The sequence below is a fragment of the Natator depressus genome, chromosome 1, assembly GCF_965152275.1.
Source record: "Natator depressus isolate rNatDep1 chromosome 1, rNatDep2.hap1, whole genome shotgun sequence".
In the NCBI taxonomy this organism is placed as follows: domain Eukaryota; kingdom Metazoa; phylum Chordata; order Testudines; family Cheloniidae; genus Natator; species Natator depressus.
The window spans coordinates 45,742,905-45,761,696 of NC_134234.1; the positions used below are offsets into that span (position 1 = coordinate 45,742,905).

General features: G+C 37.7%; 1 protein-coding gene across 4 annotated transcripts in view; it reads left to right on the top strand.

Moving 5' to 3' along the window:
* Positions 1-15,638, top strand: part of PAN3 (poly(A) specific ribonuclease subunit PAN3) — a 118,220-nt gene extending 102,582 nt beyond the window's left edge. For 2 of the 4 annotated variants that reach the window (XM_074958933.1, XM_074958949.1), the window contains 7 exons: positions 1,680-1,845; positions 2,312-2,399; positions 4,179-4,318; positions 5,308-5,437; positions 7,953-8,017; positions 8,745-8,883; positions 11,955-15,637. In XM_074958933.1, the coding sequence (XP_074815034.1) occupies positions 1,680-1,845; positions 2,312-2,399; positions 4,179-4,318; positions 5,308-5,437; positions 7,953-8,017; positions 8,745-8,883; positions 11,955-12,095 (869 nt within the window). In that variant the 3' untranslated portion in view covers positions 12,096-15,637. Of the gene's footprint in view, positions 1-1,679; positions 1,846-2,311; positions 2,400-4,178; positions 4,319-5,307; positions 5,438-7,952; positions 8,018-8,744; positions 8,884-11,954 lie in introns of all 4 variants that reach the window. The other 2 variants (XM_074958924.1, XM_074958942.1) reach the window with 2 other exon arrangements.
* The last annotated feature ends 3,154 nt before the right edge of the window (positions 15,639-18,792 follow it).

The window sequence follows — 18,792 nt, forward strand, 5'->3', positions numbered from 1 at the left end:
CTGTGGGTTAGAAGAGGAAGTGTCTTGTCCTTCAAAATCTGAACCAAAGGAACCTTCACCACCAAAAGTGAACTAAAGATAAAGATGTTAACAGAAATGAAAGCAAGACACATTCCTCTTCTCTCTCTCTGGCCTTCCCACAACCCCCCAAACAGTAACATTTCATCTGGAATCATCTATAGCAATGTGCTTTACTTTTCAACAGTGGCTGTTAACTACAGTCTTGAGCAATTTCTCAGAAATGTTGACGCATTCCTGGGGAAAACCAACAAATTGACATTTATATGGAAAGGGATGAAGATACTTGTAAATTTCTCAGCATTGAGGCACATATGTAAGAGCACTGTTGAATCAGGGCCTTACTAAGAGGAGCCACAGTGATGATCCTGATAGTCCCAAAACAAACACCAATGAAACGTCTGAAAAGAGCGAATTTGATTTCCTAGTCAAATTTAGTTCTAGTACTCCTTTTCTGGAAGCGTTGTTTCCACCGTAGCCGCACAAACAGCTACATCATTTAGTAGCTGAGTGTCTTCAGTATTAACAACCCGCCCTTCTGATTTTTTTTGGTAGAGTCTCCCTATTTCTAGTCATTATTTTAGGTCAGTCATTAAAATCAACCACTAAGATCTGCACTCTGTATTTTGCTGTTCTAGAAGCGTGGCTTTTGGGCTATGATTTGGAAATGGATTGAAATCAGTTTGCTTTTCCATGGCCTACTGAACTGTAGTAATGACTGAATTACTAGTGATTTGAGTCACAATGAAACAAATGATCTGGGGTAATAAGGCTCAGCATTCCAATTCTCTTGAACCATACAATCTTTCATTCTTATTTCCCGAATGAAATTTGAAATTAACTTGTTTGTTTATCTTGTCTGTACACTCTGGGATGGGGGGAGGGGTTAATTTATACTCCTTTCTATTCTTTATATGGCATAAAATGGTACCAGTTGCAGATAAGCAGTAGTTATTGTGTTATATGCCTTTTGTTTTGGAACGTTTTTGGTTTCTGCTTTTTGAGTATCGTGATGCATCAACAATCACACTGCAGCAATCAGTTTTTTAAACCTATTGCCTTTTCGCACAGAATTTTCATCCTAACTTTTAAAATGACTTAATTCTCATGAATTTGAATCAAAAGTTGTAATATTTATTGGAGGAATTGTCACCCTTTTGAAGATCTATTTTGACCATTCAGAATTATCCATTTAAAACGGTGGTGGTGCTTTTTAAGTAAGCGTACATGTCTGTGCCACAACCAAGGAGTGGGATGCCCGTCTGCTGTACACCTGCTTGTACTAGCCTGCTAAAAAGAGTAGTGTAGCTGCTGTAGCCTGGGCGGCGGCAGCACGGCTCGCCGCTCCGAGTATGTACCCACAGGGTTACCGTGGGTTTGTACTCTGGGCAGCTACAGTGCTGCCACTGCCCATTCTACAGCAGCTACACTACTCTTTTTAGCAGCCTAGCTCAGATGTGAGCTAGAAGAAGTGTGTACACAAGCTGGGAGTCACACTTCTGGTTCATAGTGTAGACGTAGCCTTAAAGTAGAATGAAAGTGAGGTATGTTGGTCAATTCTTCATTTCAAAATACGTTAACTTAAATATTACATACTATCCTTGAAGTTAAAGTTGGCTGCATTTTGTTTGTTCATTGATACTATAATATTTTGCTTTTAGGTCAGCATGATGGTCCTCTGCCCCGGCAGCATGCTGGGTTACTGCCAGAGTCTCTTATTTGGGCATATATTGTGCAGCTCAGCTCTGCGTTGAGGACCATTCATACAGCAGGATTAGCATGTCGAGTTATGGATCCAACAAAGATTCTAGTAACGGGCAAAACAAGGTAATGGAAAACAGCCTTTTCAAATTAGATTGACTATTAAGATCTGTGTGCAATGATAGCTTTTAATTACATACCTCTGCCAGATATGGGGAAACAACCTAATAATTTGACTAAAATGTTTTATGTTGGCCCAAGACTAATGAAGTGGTAAAAGTTTGATGCTTGAAATCAAGTTTTACTAAACTAAGTTTAGAAGAATTTACATCTTGCGTGCTGCTTACTGGATGTTTTCAGAAGGCATGTTTGTGGATCTAACCATTTAAGTTCTTACCTAGAAAGCTTTCAGCTGCAGCATATGTTGTTTTAATAAAAAAAAATTCTTAGTAAGCTAATTGGCAGCAGGAGAGCTTAGATGACTTTTTTGAAATCTTACCCTGTATTTTTATATGATAAATGTCAGAAAAAAACTAATCAACAGAGATAAAATCTTTCCAAATCTCTTCCCTATTTCCTGTTTGTTTCAAAGGTTACGAGTGAATTGTGTTGGAGTCTTTGATGTTTTAACATTCGATAACAGTCAGAATAATCCACTGGCACTAATGGCTCAGTTTCAGGTAGGATGATAGTGCCATGCTTGCTTTATAATAGGTTGATTTCTGGTAGATAGTATGTACCAGGAAAAACTTAATTCCATTTGAAACATTAATTTTCATTAAGGCCTAGACATTTTACATTTTTAGGCTTCAGTGTATATATATTTTAACTATCTTTGGTATTGGCATATCTTTTCCTCCCTAAGCTGTGTAAATTTATTTGTGATTTGTATATATGAGCTGTCATTTTGTTACTGTTGAAACTTCTGAAATAAGATAGCTCTTATATATTGACAACAAGCAAAGCATAGGGCGGCTTCTTTGCAAAACCACAAAAATCAGAATTGGTTGGAATTGAGATTCCTTTTTAAAAGAAGGAAAAATCTTTTAAATTTAGTATGAAAACTTGAATGAATACTGGAAAACAAATTTAGGATGTGATGTGCGCATGAAGCTGCTACAGAATTGGGCTCGTGTCATTTATGGTTTTAATAGAAAATGAGATCAATGAACAATTAACGGTTCAGTTGCACTTTTGTTTCTGCTTTCCATTTTCATGCTGTTATAGCCAGAATAGTTCAGAAGTAAATGTGTATCTAAGAGCAAGATAGCTTTACAAATTTCTTTTTTAAATTTGTACTTGCACTCAGTCTCTCCTCTTCTTTCCCCTCCCCCATCCTTAAATGGGCTCACTGTGGGATGACTTCTCCCACACTCCCATTTCCAAGAGTTATACACTCCACATACTTCCTGGATTAGGAAGACTCCCTTTAGAGTCAACGAGTGCTATGCCATAATTCTTTGGAGGGCTACTTTCCCTAACTCCCCCTTGGGGCTGACTACTGTCTTCAGAGCATTTTCATCTCCTGACAGTTTTGGGAGTGTAAGACCACAGTAGGAAATTGGACTTACTTTGTTTTCATTAAACAAGCTTAGTCACTGAGAGAATTGCTTATTTATACATATATAGTAATAAATGGGAAGTTTGAATAAGCTGGTTTCTGCCTGGCTAAAGCTCAAGACTTCTCAGAAATGTAGCAGCTTTTTGTTCGTGTTAGAGTAAACCGCTCTCAATTTACTTTACCAGTGTACATTAACTTGTTTCTTATTTCTTCTTAGCTGGATATCTCTTGTTGTATGTTCTTTGTAATCAGTTAGCAGAAAAGAAATGGCTCATAAAATTCATTATCTATTCAGCCCTTTTTATTCCGACTATAGCTTTTCTTCCAAAAAAACCTTGTCTGGTGGACCTGCCACACATAAGCACTGCTTTCAACTTATGACTAATTGCACAGTAACCTGAGGATGTTAGTAGGCAAGAGTTGCCTGACTGGCATTTCTTTTAGACCCTTGTGGATAATGCAGGGAGATGTGACTGAGATGTAACCAGAATTGTTCTATTTGTCACCAGTTCATTCACTCTGCTGGGGTGGGATGTGGACGGGGGTGGATGGAGAGAAGACACCTCCTTCTTCTAAAGCTTCTGATCTCCACAAGAAAGGATCTTTCCCTTCTCGAGATAGAATTCTGCCCTGGCACTCTTCGTTTGTTAAAATTTAAATTGCAAAATAGAAATAGGCAGTTGAATGTTAAGTGTTAATAAAGATGCATATAATTCCTACCAGTTGCTACTAATAAAGACTTCTGTTTTGTGCACACTAAACATATCTTGAAAACTTCTATTGATAGTGTGGGCTTTAAAAAGCATTTACTTTAGATACTCATTAAAAAAAAAAAAATAACTATTGCAAGTACTTTTTAAAAGTGCCATAGTAAAGTTATGTTTGTTTTTTCTATTAGCAAGCAGATCTGATCTCACTAGGAAAAGTTGTGTTGGCGTTGGCTTGCAATTCTTTGTCGGGAATTCAGAGAGAAAATTTGCAGAAAGCTATGGAACTGGTGACAATCAACTATTCCTCTGATCTGAAGAATCTGATTTTGTAAGTTCATAGTATGGATTGAAGCATATTTTTGTTGCCGCTTTTTAAGTTGAAGGAAATTTGTTAGTAGCAAAACACAAATGCAAGATAAAATATAACCGAAGGTACCAATGAATAGTTCATATTTTCAGACACAAATAAGAGTTAAATTCTGTACAGTGTCTAAGATCATTTCAAATTAAAAGTACAGCATTAAAAAGTGGTACTGAATTGTCGTCTTAGTAGGTTAAAAGGGCCAACAAAATACATTACCCTTGCTATTCAGAGACAACTTTATATATTTTCTACGGTATATGTAGTAAATATGAACTCCCATATTCCCTCAGTAAGTGGTGTTTAAGGTGTTCTGACCAAAATATCATAAAATCTTCTTTCAAGAGTCAGAGAAATAGCATATGAATAATTGGATTTGCATTAAGATCTTAACTTTTGTGTTCTACCTCTTTATACAAACTATAGGCACACTTTAGTTCCTGAAACTGTCCGTTTTTTTATTAATAGGGTTGCTGCCTTTCTGACCAGAGAGATAGGATTTGTTTTTTTGTGTTCATAAATGTAGTCACTGTTTTCCTCACCCACCCTTACAGTCAGAGAGAGAGAAATGGGAGTATTTGTCCCCTGCTCCTCATTTGAAAAAACATCACTTGAAAATTTACAATCTGCATATATCTCCTACTTTTAATCCTGCCCTTTCTGGCATTGATCTACTTCTGCACTGCCATGTGAGTACTCTTTAGCATACTGAGTGCTTTCTCTCAATGATTGACTGGAAACACAGCATATAGGTAAGTTACAAAGAACATTTTCTCTGCTGCTTCAGTACTGCTGCTTGACATTTATATAAGAAGACATAGTGGCAGCTTCAGAGCCAGATGCATGTTTAGTGTTCAAAATAGCATTTGAAGCAGAAAATAGGATCTGGTTAAAACAATATGGTGGCATCTCTCTTTAAATGTGATGTGTTCAATTACTCTGTTTTTTTGGGGTAGGTATTTGCTGACTGACCAAAATAGGCTTCGCAGTGTAAATGATATCATGCCTATGATTGGTGCACGATTCTATACTCAACTGGATGCTGCTCAAATGAGAAATGATGTTATAGAGGAAGACCTTGCAAAGGTAAATCATTCAGTGGTAAAAGGTTGAACATAAGTATCCTACGGGGGGTAGATCTACAATTTATAAAGTTGAACCCTGTTCTTGTTGAGCTCTAGGTGAGTTTTGTCATTGACTTTTTGAGAACTAGAATTTAGTGCTAAATAAGAAATTCTAATAATATTGAAATAAATACCTCAATTACTGATGTCTTTGGGGACAGCCCAAGCATTTGACTGACCTGGGTGCTGGTTGTGTAGTCTTAACAAGTCAGAGCTTGAGGTCTCCCTAACTGATTGTAAACCTAAAAGCCTGGTGGCCAGTTCTCTGAGAGGTGGTCAGTGCATGATGATGGCATTTTAACGTGGGTTTTAGTGGAAGCACCATCATTCTACTGAACCAACAGGCTTAGGAGAAGCTAAAAGGCATTCTCTGTGCATTGAACTCCTTACCTTATAGAATGAAGATTGCTTTTCTGATTGAGTAGATATGATCTGCAGCACATCAAAACATTTTCAGTAGTTTGTATTAGAAATAGGCACAAACAAATACTACCTTTGTTTGATTCCTCAGATTCCATTACTCTTCTCCTTACCCCATATTAACTCCTGTTCAAACAAATGAAAAATAGAGCTATCCGCTGTCACCCTCGCATCAACTAAATCATCGCTCATACTGTTCAAATTCAGTCAAGACATGTATTGCTAAGTAGATCTCCTGGAAGCTGTATAGCTTCCAGAAGAAGTGTACTTTCCTGTTACTGTATAATACTGCTATAGAGAGGGTTTGACTCTTCCTACTTTGACTACAAATCCACAACAAGATTCAGACCAAGATACATGGTAGGAGGCTTTCGCTGCTTCCCTCTTATGTGACAAAACATGGAATAACTCAAATCTTCAGTCAAAGTGGGATATTAAGGTTTTAAGGGCTTAAATCATGCCTTTATGTCCTGTTTCCCTTAATCCCATTGCCCATGCTGAGATTTTAAAAGGTGACCATATAGCCTAGTGGAAAGAGCACTGAACCAGGAGATCTGGGTTCTGTTCCTGGCTCTGTCACTGGCCTTCTGGGTGCTTCCCTCTCTGTGCTTTGGTTTCCTCATCTATAAAATGGGGATAATAAAACTGACTACCTGTGTAAAGCATTTTGAGATCTACAGATAAAAGTTGCTATGTAATCGTTGGGCATTATTATTTTTTTAATGTATATATTCTGCATGCAAAATCTTGTAGCTGGACAAAGTAGGAGGCTGCACTGCCACTCCATAATCTGAAATTAATACAGTTACAGGAGCAATACAAACTGCTCCACAGTATTCCAGGAGACTGAGGAGTATAAATCTTGTTGTCCCTTTTCTTCTTGTCTTTCAAATCAAGCTGTCACACTAATGTATTACAGTATGACTTCATTTGCCAAATTTAGGACCCAGTTCTGCCAACGTTACTCATGTTGAGTAGTAAATTACTTCCGGAGTAATCCTACTGAAATCAGTGGCACTGTGTGTGGAGTAAGCTGCTATGCCACATGAGTGTGGATGGCAGTAACTAGGTCTTGAGATGCTTTATAATGGCACATTATTAGAATCTTTTTTCCGTCTGGAAGCCTGATTTGAACAGCCTCTATTTAAACAAAATATGCATGTATTCAGAATGTATTGTAAACTAGGATACAGGCAGAACAATTTTTTTCTCTCAGACTTGACATGGAGATGGAAAGCAGTGTGTGAAATGGATTATCAGCTGTCTGTGTCATAAAAAAAAAAAAAAACCCAAATTGCAGAGGTTCTATACTTTGTGTTGATTTTGTTGCTGTCTTTGTTTGGGATGGTGTGAGGATTTTAGCTCCTTTAGTTATACACGTTTATTTATAGCTTTCCTTTTGAACAGATGTGCTTTGTGTCTAAAGTGGTCTTGGATCTGATACTTATTATGCATTTGGATTGCAATCTGATTTACCAGTATTAGCAAACACCTTTTACTAATGGTGGCCGGCAAAAACAAAAAAAGTGTGAAAAGAAAACAAAACAATCCAAATTGAATGTCCAGGTAACCAAGATAAGAGGGACATGAAGCAACTAGGAAATTTAGCATTTTCCTCTTCTGTGGTCCTGATGTCTAGACCCTGCTCCTGCTCCATCTTAAAACCCAATATACTTTTTTTAAAGTATCCACCCTCTGGTATCCTAAACAAATGGGGTAGCTGGAGTCTGCATTGGTGTTCCATGAGGCAATGAAGCTGATAGTCTAGCCCTTTCTGGGGCAGAAAAATGGCCTGGGTGCTGGCCAGACTGGAGATTTGCAAAGGAAGAAAATGAAGCACAAAGATCAGTAACGCTGACTTTGGGTATGCAGTGCGATGTATTGATGAATCTACTTCTAGAAAATGTAAACCATCTTCATCAAAATTAATCTGATGGGTCTTTGCAATTTTGTTACACAAGATCAGTTTTGCTGCATTGAGGCTTTTGTGTGCACCCGTGTCTAAGTTTTGTGTTTCTTCCCAACTTTGAACTAATCATACATTTCTTGTGTTATAGGAGGTGCAGAATGGAAGGTTGTTTAGGCTTCTAGCAAAATTGGGAACAATCAATGAGAGGCCAGAGTAAGAGATGCAATGCTTTTTTTCATAGTACAGTATATAAAATCCAGTTTATAATTCAAGATTTCTACCCTCACAGATATGATCTGAATAATCCTATCTCCAATTATGCCTCTGAAGAAGTAAAGACACCTTGAGGCAATAAGTTAGGCTATTTTAATCAGAATTTTAACTTAAAGAAAAGAAAAATATTCCTATCTGAACATATATATTTGTGTTTCTTTACCATATATTTAGCATATATATTTGAGGTTTATTATGCTTGAGAGCACATATACAAGGCTATGGCTTACCTCAATATGTAATTATAGTAAAGTGTTTCAGAAGAGTTTGAATGGGGCATAGTTTTGTGCCGATTATCTGTCTGCTGCTAATATGAAACAATGTACTTTTCACTGACCTATTTTCAAAATCAGTTAAATAGACTGTTAGGTAACTGCAGATTTGAGTTACAATATAACTAGTTTTTAGCATTCGTCTGGTAACTTTGATGGTTTTCCTCCCAATCCCTTTCCTGCAAGCTTTTAGTAAACATTTAACTTCAGGTACTTTAGCTGAGGAACTATGGATAAAGCTTCTTATATCTTTGTGATAGGAAGAAAACACTACTACTTGGTAGTAGGTTATCTAAGCTCTGCTACATAATGAGACAGTGTTTATCTTGAAGAGTTAATGAGCAAATATCTTTTTAACTCTTGATTGTTAATGTGAAGCTTTTGTTTTGCACCAGATTTCAGAAAGACCCAACTTGGTCAGAAACTGGAGACCGATATCTACTGAAGCTCTTTCGGGATCATCTTTTCCATCAGGTGACAGAAGCGGGCACTCCTTGGATTGACCTCAGTCACATTATCTCATGTCTTAACAAGGTAACCTGTATCTGTGTTCTTTCTTTAAAGAATGATTTGGTGAAGCTTTCATTCATGTGACATTCCATGGTTGAAAGAAAATGGATGCGTCACTGACAGACTAATTCTGTTGATTTAGTTGATATTTTTCTAATCTGTACGAGAACAGATTATCCAGTAACTTAGCATGTAACCTTTCATGGATATTTTTAATTAGAAGTACTGCTATGTTAATGTTAAAACTGGGAATTCATTAGAGTGGTGTACAGTGGCCCCTTTTTGTCATGCTAAAGGATAACCAAGAGGGACCCTAAAAGTCCTGTAATCAACCAGGGTATGATTCTCCTGGCACAAGTACAGTGGAAGACCTCAATAAAGCTGTCTTCTGAAGATGCCCTCACACACCCTGCTGCTGGGGGTTTGCCAGGGCAGGGCTGGGGGCAAAAGGGTTGTATCCAGAGGGGTGCCACAGCATGCAGTGCTGCATGGATTCCAGGCAGCATTGTGGCACATAGGGGCACCCCAGGGAGATTTCTGTAACATAGACACAATGGCTTGTCTAAATTGTGCCAGAGTCCTTTCCAGCCCCCAGAGCAACTCAGCAGTAGTAAGGTGCATAATTGGTTTAAAGAGGCCACTTGCAGTATTCTAAGATTTTAGTTGCATCACTGGCAAAACTTTAGTTGAGCACTCTCATGAATGGCAGCAGAGGCAAATCTTTCTGTCCCACTCCGTAAACGAAATAAAAAAGTAACAGACTTACTTTTTCCCTGCAGCTTGTACTTCAACTTTGCAGATGTTTTACCAAACTTTAGCAATCCCAAACCACCTTTCTTTTCCAGAGAAGCTTGACCATACTCAGATCCTTAGATACTAGCAACTACTAATTAACTTCAGCCAAAACTTCTCCCTAAATTATTGGTGGCTCTTAATCTGGCCACTGGATTATTCCCTTAATCTCCTTTTACTTTTAATTTTGTTTTGTCAGTCCCTTTAAATCCTGATTTAAAGGGATTGATGAGGCTAAATAAAGGAGATTAGGGGAGTGTGTGCTAATGGTCAGATGAAAATTAAAGGCATGTATGCTGATGCCCAAACAGGAGACGAAGAGCTACAGCAATTTTGGGGGGGATGTAATTCTGTAAGTCAGGGGAAAGAATATATTGCAGAATATTGTGTGCTAGAAACTTTTGTGGCTTATGCTCAAAACAAATGGTTAGTTCTAGGGTTGTGGACCCATAATGCAAAGAATCACTATCTAGGGCTGAAGGACCTCAATATCTTGGCAGTAAAGGCACTCTAAAAAAGCATTCTTAAACTTCAGAAAGCAGCATGTTGGAAAACGGATCCTAGTAAAATGGGGTATCTGGCTTTCATACTTTGCTCTTGAAATGTCATTGTTAGATACAGACTTATTCAAGTATCATAAGGGGAAGGAACTTCTATATCCGAGTGCGACATTTCTGTGCACCTATTTACCTAAGGACCAGCGGAAGAAAGCCACATGTAGTCAGGTACATGGTCAATAGCATGGCTTTGTTTGTTATTGATCTGCAGTGTTTCAAATCCAGTAGGATACCTCAGATTACGCGTATACAGCACTTGAACAATAGATAGAAGATCTTACATTGCACTTATAGTTGGTACTCTGTCTTCACACTGGGTTTTTTTTTTTTTTTGCAAATCAATCCTAATAACACCCTAGGAGAAGTGTTGCGGGGTGGTGGAGGCAGTATTATACCCATTTTACAGAAATAGAAAACAAATCAGTCTCTCTGCATTAGTTTGCCTGAAGCCTCACACAACAGTGAGGCTAGAATTCGGGAGGTTCTAGCTTTTATTGCTGTGAGTTCAGACCAGTATGCTGCACCTCTTTCTACAAGATGTTTTCTATCTTAGTGTTGCTCCTGAGAACACCCAATTAAACAAGAACTCGGTGGCTAACCTAGTTCTCCTTTTCCTCTATTCAATCAGGCATAACAGTTCATTTATCTGTTTCCATAGCACTCATTACCATATTATCTAAAAATCTACTAGTACTCCCATCATCCCCTGGGGTATGTTTCCAAAGTCTTGCTCTATATACCGTAATACAGACAGTGAAGCCTGTGTTTGGACAAGAGTTTGCGGTATAAAACAAATGTTGAAGATCCCTTAAACTATTTTCAAAAGAAAGCAGCACCCATTGTACTTAGCAAAGAATCTGCAAGTTACAAATTAATGAACACCTTTTGCAGTGTAGAAATTGTGTACTCTTTGTAAAATATAAAGTTCCCCTAGAGAGTTCTACACCACTTGCTGGTAGAAATATCATAAAATATTAGTGACACAAGCTGTGTGGAAGCCAGTTGAGAATGTATGTTAGTTTATTTCCATGTTGTTTCAATGCTAGTTTAATCAGTAGAAGAAAAACTTGAGATGTTGGTTGGGGGAAAAAAAAAGTTTGTTTTTCTTCTGACTGACAGCCTGTATTAACTGTCTGTCAGAGATCAAGATTAGATAATGTCTGCATTCTAGACTGAGAAAAAGTCTACAAAACTCGAGCTAGTTCATTTTGTTCCCACCTTCGCTGGCCACTAGCCAGTTTGAATTTGGAAGTTAAAGTTTCAGCTATTACAGAGCACAGGACTAGGCAGCCAAAATTGCTCAGATGCTGATACTTCCTGTAATTTTGTTTAAAATGGCCGAAGATCCATCCCTCCTAACTGGTCCATTTGATGAACATGTCCGGTAACTTGCACAGAAATTCAGTGATGTGGCTCAGGCCTATATAGAGATTATCCCTCCCTAGCTTGCTTGGTTGTTTTAAGGGGGAGTGGTATTTCAGAAGGGTTGGACCAAGTTCCCATCTTCTTCTGCAATGTTTTTTTAACTTGTGGTTCTTGACCATTAATCTGATGCAGGGTCAGATTTGAGTTGACTAATCACAGGTTTGAAAATGTTTAACAGGCTGTATATGTTGAAAGAGAAAACCCTTGCCCTTTCTGTGAATCACACTCTCACAAGCTTGCTAAAAACCTCATAGGTTTTGTGTTTAAGAAAATGATTGTACTGCCATTTGTCACATTTTATCTTTTGCATTCTTGTTACAGTTAGATGCTGGTGTGCCAGAAAAAATAAGCCTCATTTCCAGAGACGAGAAGAGTGTCCTTGTGGTAACTTACAGCGATTTAAAACGCTGCTTTGAAAATACTTTTCAAGAACTAATTGCAGCCGCAAACGGTCAGTTGTAGTATTTGCTGAAAGCATGCAGGACATTGCTGAGGAACTTAACCAATAGCAAATTGCACTACAGCTGAATTGTTGTTGTCATCTCATTTCACATTTGGGAAACAAACAGGAGATGAGCAAAGCTGCTTGCACTTCAGTCAGGTACACTGTTACTTGAAGGGAAGAATGTTTCATTTATCCTAGAGCTATGGCTGCCATCGGAGGCTTTATCTGTGAAGAATTTATTTTAGATTAAGGAACACATCAGGTGTATGATGTTCCTGCTTTTATTTTTTCCACTTGTATATGCACTAATTTTAATTTTTTTAAGACTTTTCTGATCTCTGATGTTTTGCCACATTGTATACTTATTAAGGGAAACTCTTTGCAAGGACATTTCTGGGATACATTTTTGTCACTGAGGATATTGCTCAATTTATTCATTTTGATATTATTTGCACCCAGAATAGCATAAAGGACCAGGGAAATAATTTCATAGAAATTGTGCTCTATAAATGAGAGTTTAGTTTGTAATCTCTGTAAAAGTGTGTTGTATGCGAGCTCTGTATGCCACCCACTGTTAGTTAACAAACCAACCAGAAGATGCATATTTAAAAAAAAAAAAAAAAAAAAAAAATCAAGTATCAGTGAATTGACATGTATAAAATCCCCTCTCATTTAAGCCTTGTCTAAGCAACGTGACAAAATAGCAACCTTTGAAACACCTATAATTTAAGGGGCATATCAAATTTGCTCTAAACACAACCAGCGCCTTTAAAAACTGTTTGTATGTTTTCCTGCTAGTCAGCTGCATTTACATTTATGCAATTTTTTTAACAGAATTTTTTTAAAGAAATTGTGTTAAATGCCTGAAGTTTCAGGAGTGTATTACTTTAGGTTATTTACAGTATAATTTTTGTATAAAGTTCTGTTCTTTGAACCACAGCTTTATTATGGTACTCTACACTGGATACAGAAACAAAGACACTGTTAAGAAGATTAACTAAACACAGCAGTTGTCTGGCATCAAGAGCTTTTGAAGTTTTACAACCTGAATCTGGAGGGATAATGATCTGCTGTGCCTTTGCAGTCACTGCTTAGCCCAAAGTAATATTACTTTTGATAATACTCAACACATGAATATTCCTGAAGTAATTCAGTCTGGAATTTTCCTCCTCAATTAACTTTCTAATATTTGGACATGCAGTTATGTCTCCAAACTTGGGTATTCCTGGGATTTATAGTAAAAGATAAACAGCTACACTTTGATATTGAAGACTGCCAAATATGTAGGAATTTCCTTTCGTAAAGCAGTAGTGAAGACTGTATCTATCCTTTCCCAGCACTGAATATTTTAATAGCACTGGGTGCTCACCATGAAGAAAATGTGGAAACTCAAAAGGTCAGGACAGACTCTAAGCACTTGCAACTGATGTTACTGACATCAATTTTAATAATTCTCAATATTTGTAGTTTTCAGAGAAGTTTTTAATATTTCTCTGTCCACTTTTATAAGCTTTAAAATGATTCTCCGCCTTGAGACTTGCATCAAGAAAAGCAACTCTCTTCACATCGGAAGCTCTGAAGACTAGGGACAGTGCTTTACATATTTTAGAAAATGTGGTTGAGTCCGCATTTGGTAGCATCAGTTGTTGAGTTTAAAAATCAATTATTGTTGCATTTGATCTGAATGAATTTTAAAAGGAACATAACGTTTAATATTCAAAGGATAACAATTGCCACAATATTGTTCTTTTTAATGTAAAAGGAACGGGAACTTTGAGAAGTGAACATGCAAAACAGTCTTTTATCATTAGCTCATGTATTTGAGGAAGAGCAGCTGTCTTTTATATGTTTTTTGACAAATCATATTGTAATTCTTTTGTACAAAAAAGAAGTACTTGTATTCTAGAAGAAATATGAAATGCTTAATTTATAAGCGGGCTGAGGTTTTTTCCAGTATTGTTTTCTTTGAAAATGAAAGGGGATCATCTGTTCAGTTGTGGGGTTTGGGAACCTTTGGAAAATTTAATTTGTGGACCAATATTTTGTGAAAGTTAAGGCAGGGGTAAAATAGGGCTTGAATTCTCATCCTTCCTAGACCAGCAAACCATCCTCTGTGAGACAAGTCTAGAATGCAAACTTGCATGTATTTACATAATGTCAGTTTGCTTCAGCCCCTAGTAACCTCAGGACTTGGTTTAAAAAAAAAAGTAGACAGCTATTAAGTTTTCATAAGTAACTAATGTCAGCCAGAAAACATTTGGTGTCAGGTAATACATAAAACAAATAATTGTTGAGCTTTGTTTTCTATTTATTTCATTTGGTCCATATTTGGGAATGATTTGAGCAGTCTGAAGTTCTGCTTGGGTGTTTTTGGGGAGAGCCCTTCTATCGCATTTTAATTCCATTAAGAAGGTTGTCCTAAAGTTATAATCTCTCTTCCATTCCGAAGAAGAGCTGTATGTGTATATTTTTTAAAAAAAAAAACAAAAACCACCCAGGACATACCCTTCCATGTGGGAAATTATTGTGATCTTCCTATCTTTACAGCTAAAAGCACAGAAAGGGCAACCTTTGAAATCATGTGATGTTGGTCATTTTAATTTTTGTACCTGTTTTAAATTCTGTCTATGTATTTACTACACTGTAAAAGTTTTGTTGGGGGTACCTATGTTTTGGGTTTTTTTGGTTTGTCCCCTGTTTCAGTAATTCAGATGTCAACAGCTTCCCCTAAAAAGCACCAGTATGTTAAGTTCTGTCATGATCCCAATATATGTTATCCATCTTTAATCCTGTTTTCATTCTTCATGTGTACAGCAGTATTTTTAATAAAGAATACCAGAAATAACATAGCCTTCTTTTGAGCATGCTAAGTGCTGTAGTTGGGTAGTGCTTTTCACATATTAAGTATTGGAAGTATTTTGCATTCCATCATATCCCTTTTGTATTTCAGTCTGTAAATGACTCCAGCACAGGGTTGTAACAATCATGACTTGCAAACTGCATTTAATGTTTATCACTTACAGTAACTCACATGGCCTACGATTTCTAGATACTGTGCTAGACATAGTAATGTGCATTTCCTTAACTTCCAAGTCAAAGTAGTAGCTCCTTTTTGCTTGTATTAAATCAGGTCCACATTACTAGATTAGCCCTAATTCTGAGAAACTGTATTAAAAATACCTTTACATCCATGTTTGTTGAGCTCTCTTGTCCAATGACACACATGTATGTTAGCTTCTCTGAAAATTACACATGGGATAACTGACCTCTTTGATGCCCAGAATTATTTGTTCTGTATTGTTAACCAGCAAAAGTGACTTACTGGTGGGGTAAAGTCCTCTGTACCCACACCCGCCCATGCCACATGTTTATGTAATTGTAAAGTCATGAAAATTTTGTAAAATACATGTGAAATTGTCAATATCTTTGTTTTTTTCCTTGCATAAACTTACTCTGGACTGTTGGTCCCTTAAATTGCATTATTGCTTTAGAAAGTTTATTTTGCATATATGACTAAAATAAAACTGCAGCAAGCTTGCTTGGTGCACTCTTCTCAAAAGCTCAGAAGGTAGGAAGCAGTTTTCTATATGGTAAACTTTATAATTTACATTTAAGAAAAGAACTGTGTTGAAAGACCACATACTGCTATAGGAGTACACCCATGTCTTGTCTATTCCAGAATGCACATAGCAACACTGGTCAATACCTTGCAGAATCCAGTCATGCAATACATTTTTGGTAAAACTGGAGTAATACTTAGATATATTTGTTATGCACCCATCCACAAGTGTCCCCTGGTGACAATTTGAAGTGCGCTTTCAGTCTGAACCTGGATGGTTTGTTTTTTGAAAAACTTTATTTTTCGTTTCAGAGTAGCAGCTGTGTTAGTCTGTATCCATAAAAAGAAAAGGAGTACTTGTGGCACCTTGGAGACTAACAAATTTAAGTGAGCTGTAGCTCACGAAAGCTTATGCTCTAATAAATTTGTTAGTCTCTACGGTGCCACAAGTCCTCCTTTTTATTTTTTGTAACAACTAGAGCATGAATTTTTAAGTAACGTGAAACAAACCCTAAAATCAGCTCTTTGACTGACTACCATAATGCAGCAGTGCACCTTCTTGGGCATATCTCATGTCTGAACTCCAAGGAAAGGTGGCAAATGTGTGGAATGTTTTTCTAGCATACTTGAAAAATGAATGGTCAGTAAGCAATCTTCAGAATTACTCTGTCCATACTTGAGTTTGAATTAGCGGAATTGCTGTAGAAATGAGCAACGTTCATTTGAGAACCTGTTGTAGGTAGCCACAAATGCTTCAGTAATTTGTGCCACTGCTTGCATATATTAGTTATTATATTAGTATTCTACTTTAAATCCTTAATGCACAGTAGTAGGTACAAGACTTTTTAATCCTCCAGATGTAGCCTCACCAGTGCCGAATAGAGGAGAATAATCACTTCCCTCAGTCTGCTGGCAGTGCTCCTACTCATGCAGCCTAAAATGCTGTTAGCATTCTTGGCAACAAGAGCACACTGCTGACTCATATCCAGCGTCTCATCCACTGTAATCCCCAGGTCCTTTTCTGCAGAACTGCTGCTTAGCTAGTTGGGCCCCAGCCTGTAGCAGCAGTGCATGGGATTCTTCCATCCTAAGTGCAGGACTCTGCACTTATCCCTATTGAACCTCATCAGATTTCTTTTGGCCCAATCCTCCAATTTGTCTAGCTCACTCTGGACCCTATCCCTACCCTCCAGCATATCTACCTCTCCCCTCAGCTTAGTGTCATCTGCAAACTTGCTGAGGGTGCAATTCATCCCATCATCCAGATCATTAATAAAGATGTTGAACACAACCGGCCCTAGGACCAACCCCTGGGGTACTCCGCTTGATACCAGCTGCCAACTAGGCATCGAGCCATTGATCACTAGCTGTTGAGCCCGACAATCTAGCCAGCTTTTTATGCACCTTATAATCCATTCATCCAATCCATACTTTTTAAAACTATTAACCATACTATTTACCCCTTTTGCTGCCTCTAAAATTTAATGAACAACTGGATGGAATAAGAGAACAACACTGCTAGGGTCCTATGATTATATAACTAGTGCTGTGCCCTTACTCCCCACTAAAAATTAGATTATCTCCAGCAGCCTTCCACCTAGAGGCCTAGCTAGTCTAAACATTAGCAGTAAGAGCCAGTGAAAGAATTGAGAAATATTCAAGATGGAGTGGATTTACCATTTTGGTTTCTATACTTTAATCTTGCTTTTTATTCAGACAGTATTATCCTCACTGTGTGGCTTTCAAGGATGTAGTGAGCCCATTTCTCTTCAAATTAAATCATACTGTGGCCAAATTAAACTGTTTTATTGGATGTGGGAGGAGGAAGTAAGAAGATCGTAAATATACACCACTCCCCTGCACTATTACTACTTTCCATGTGAATAAGAACATTTTATGACTTTACTGCTGATAAATGTGAAGTTCTTGGGCTAGCCAGGTGTAACAAGAACAGTAGTACACAGCCTTTCTCCTTCAGTTCAGTACTAGCCTGCTTTCATATGTTTGTTCAGAGGTGCTGACATGCTGCATTAGACCACTTAGTCAATCTAGTCCAGTATCCTGTTACTAACAGTGGCTGGTACCAGCTGCTTCAAAGGAAGGTACAAGAAACCCTGCAGTAGGCTGTCAAGGGATAACCCTGTCCCTCAGGGAAGGTTTCTTGCTAACCCCCATTAGAAAGTTTGTTTAAGCGTTGAAGCATGAGGGCTTATATCCTTTTCAGAACTAATTTAAAGGGTGAAAAAGCTATTCTTTGTTCCATCTAAATGTCCAATCTATTTCTGCATCCTGCTAAACTGTGGCCTCAATCTCCGGTTCCCTTCTCCATGGCAAACGTGCATCGTCTTTTCAATCTTTCTTCATATGAAATTGTTTCATGTACTTAATTATTCTTGGAACCCAGCATTGAACCAACCACCTGTTTCTTCACGTGTTTTTTTTGTTTTTGTTTTTTGGTTTTTTTTGGAGTGGGTGACCAGAACGGAACACAGTATTCCAGGTGAGGTTGTTACTGATTTACATGATAGCATTTTCCATATTCTCCAGCCTATTCCTTATGCATAATAAGTTTTCTTTTTGCCCTCCGACTGCATATTGATAACTGGTCTCAACTGAGCTGTCCACAATTCCTAGGACTCTTTCCTGAGCTGATAGTTAATTTAGCATAGTAAGGTGTGTGAATAGCCCAAATTGTTGCCTCCAATGTGCATTTGCCAACAATGAGCTTAATATTGATTGTAATGCCCGTTCACGAAACTTAATTAGATTCCTCTGCAGTTCTTTGCTCTTCTCCCAGCTTGAGCAAACTACGTGCAAGACAGCTGCTGATTTACTTTTATCTCACTGACTAGACCACTTCGCTGTCTAGTTTTTTGTGGTGAATTTAAGCATTGAGATTGTTAACGTGAAACGGGCTCCTGTGTGTTCTAAGTATTGTCTTACCTTTTTGACCAGTTTTAAACTTCTCCTGTAATTCTCTAGCCATCTCCATTTTTTTTTTATGTAGCACCCTAAATGCTGTCAGTGGTATAATCTCAAATCATCACTTAACACCTGGGAAGCAGACACTTTTGGTTCCTTTTCTTTATTCCAGCATATGTGTATATGTTTCTCCCCCCCCACCTGCCCTCCCGCCCCCCCCCCCCAAATAAAAA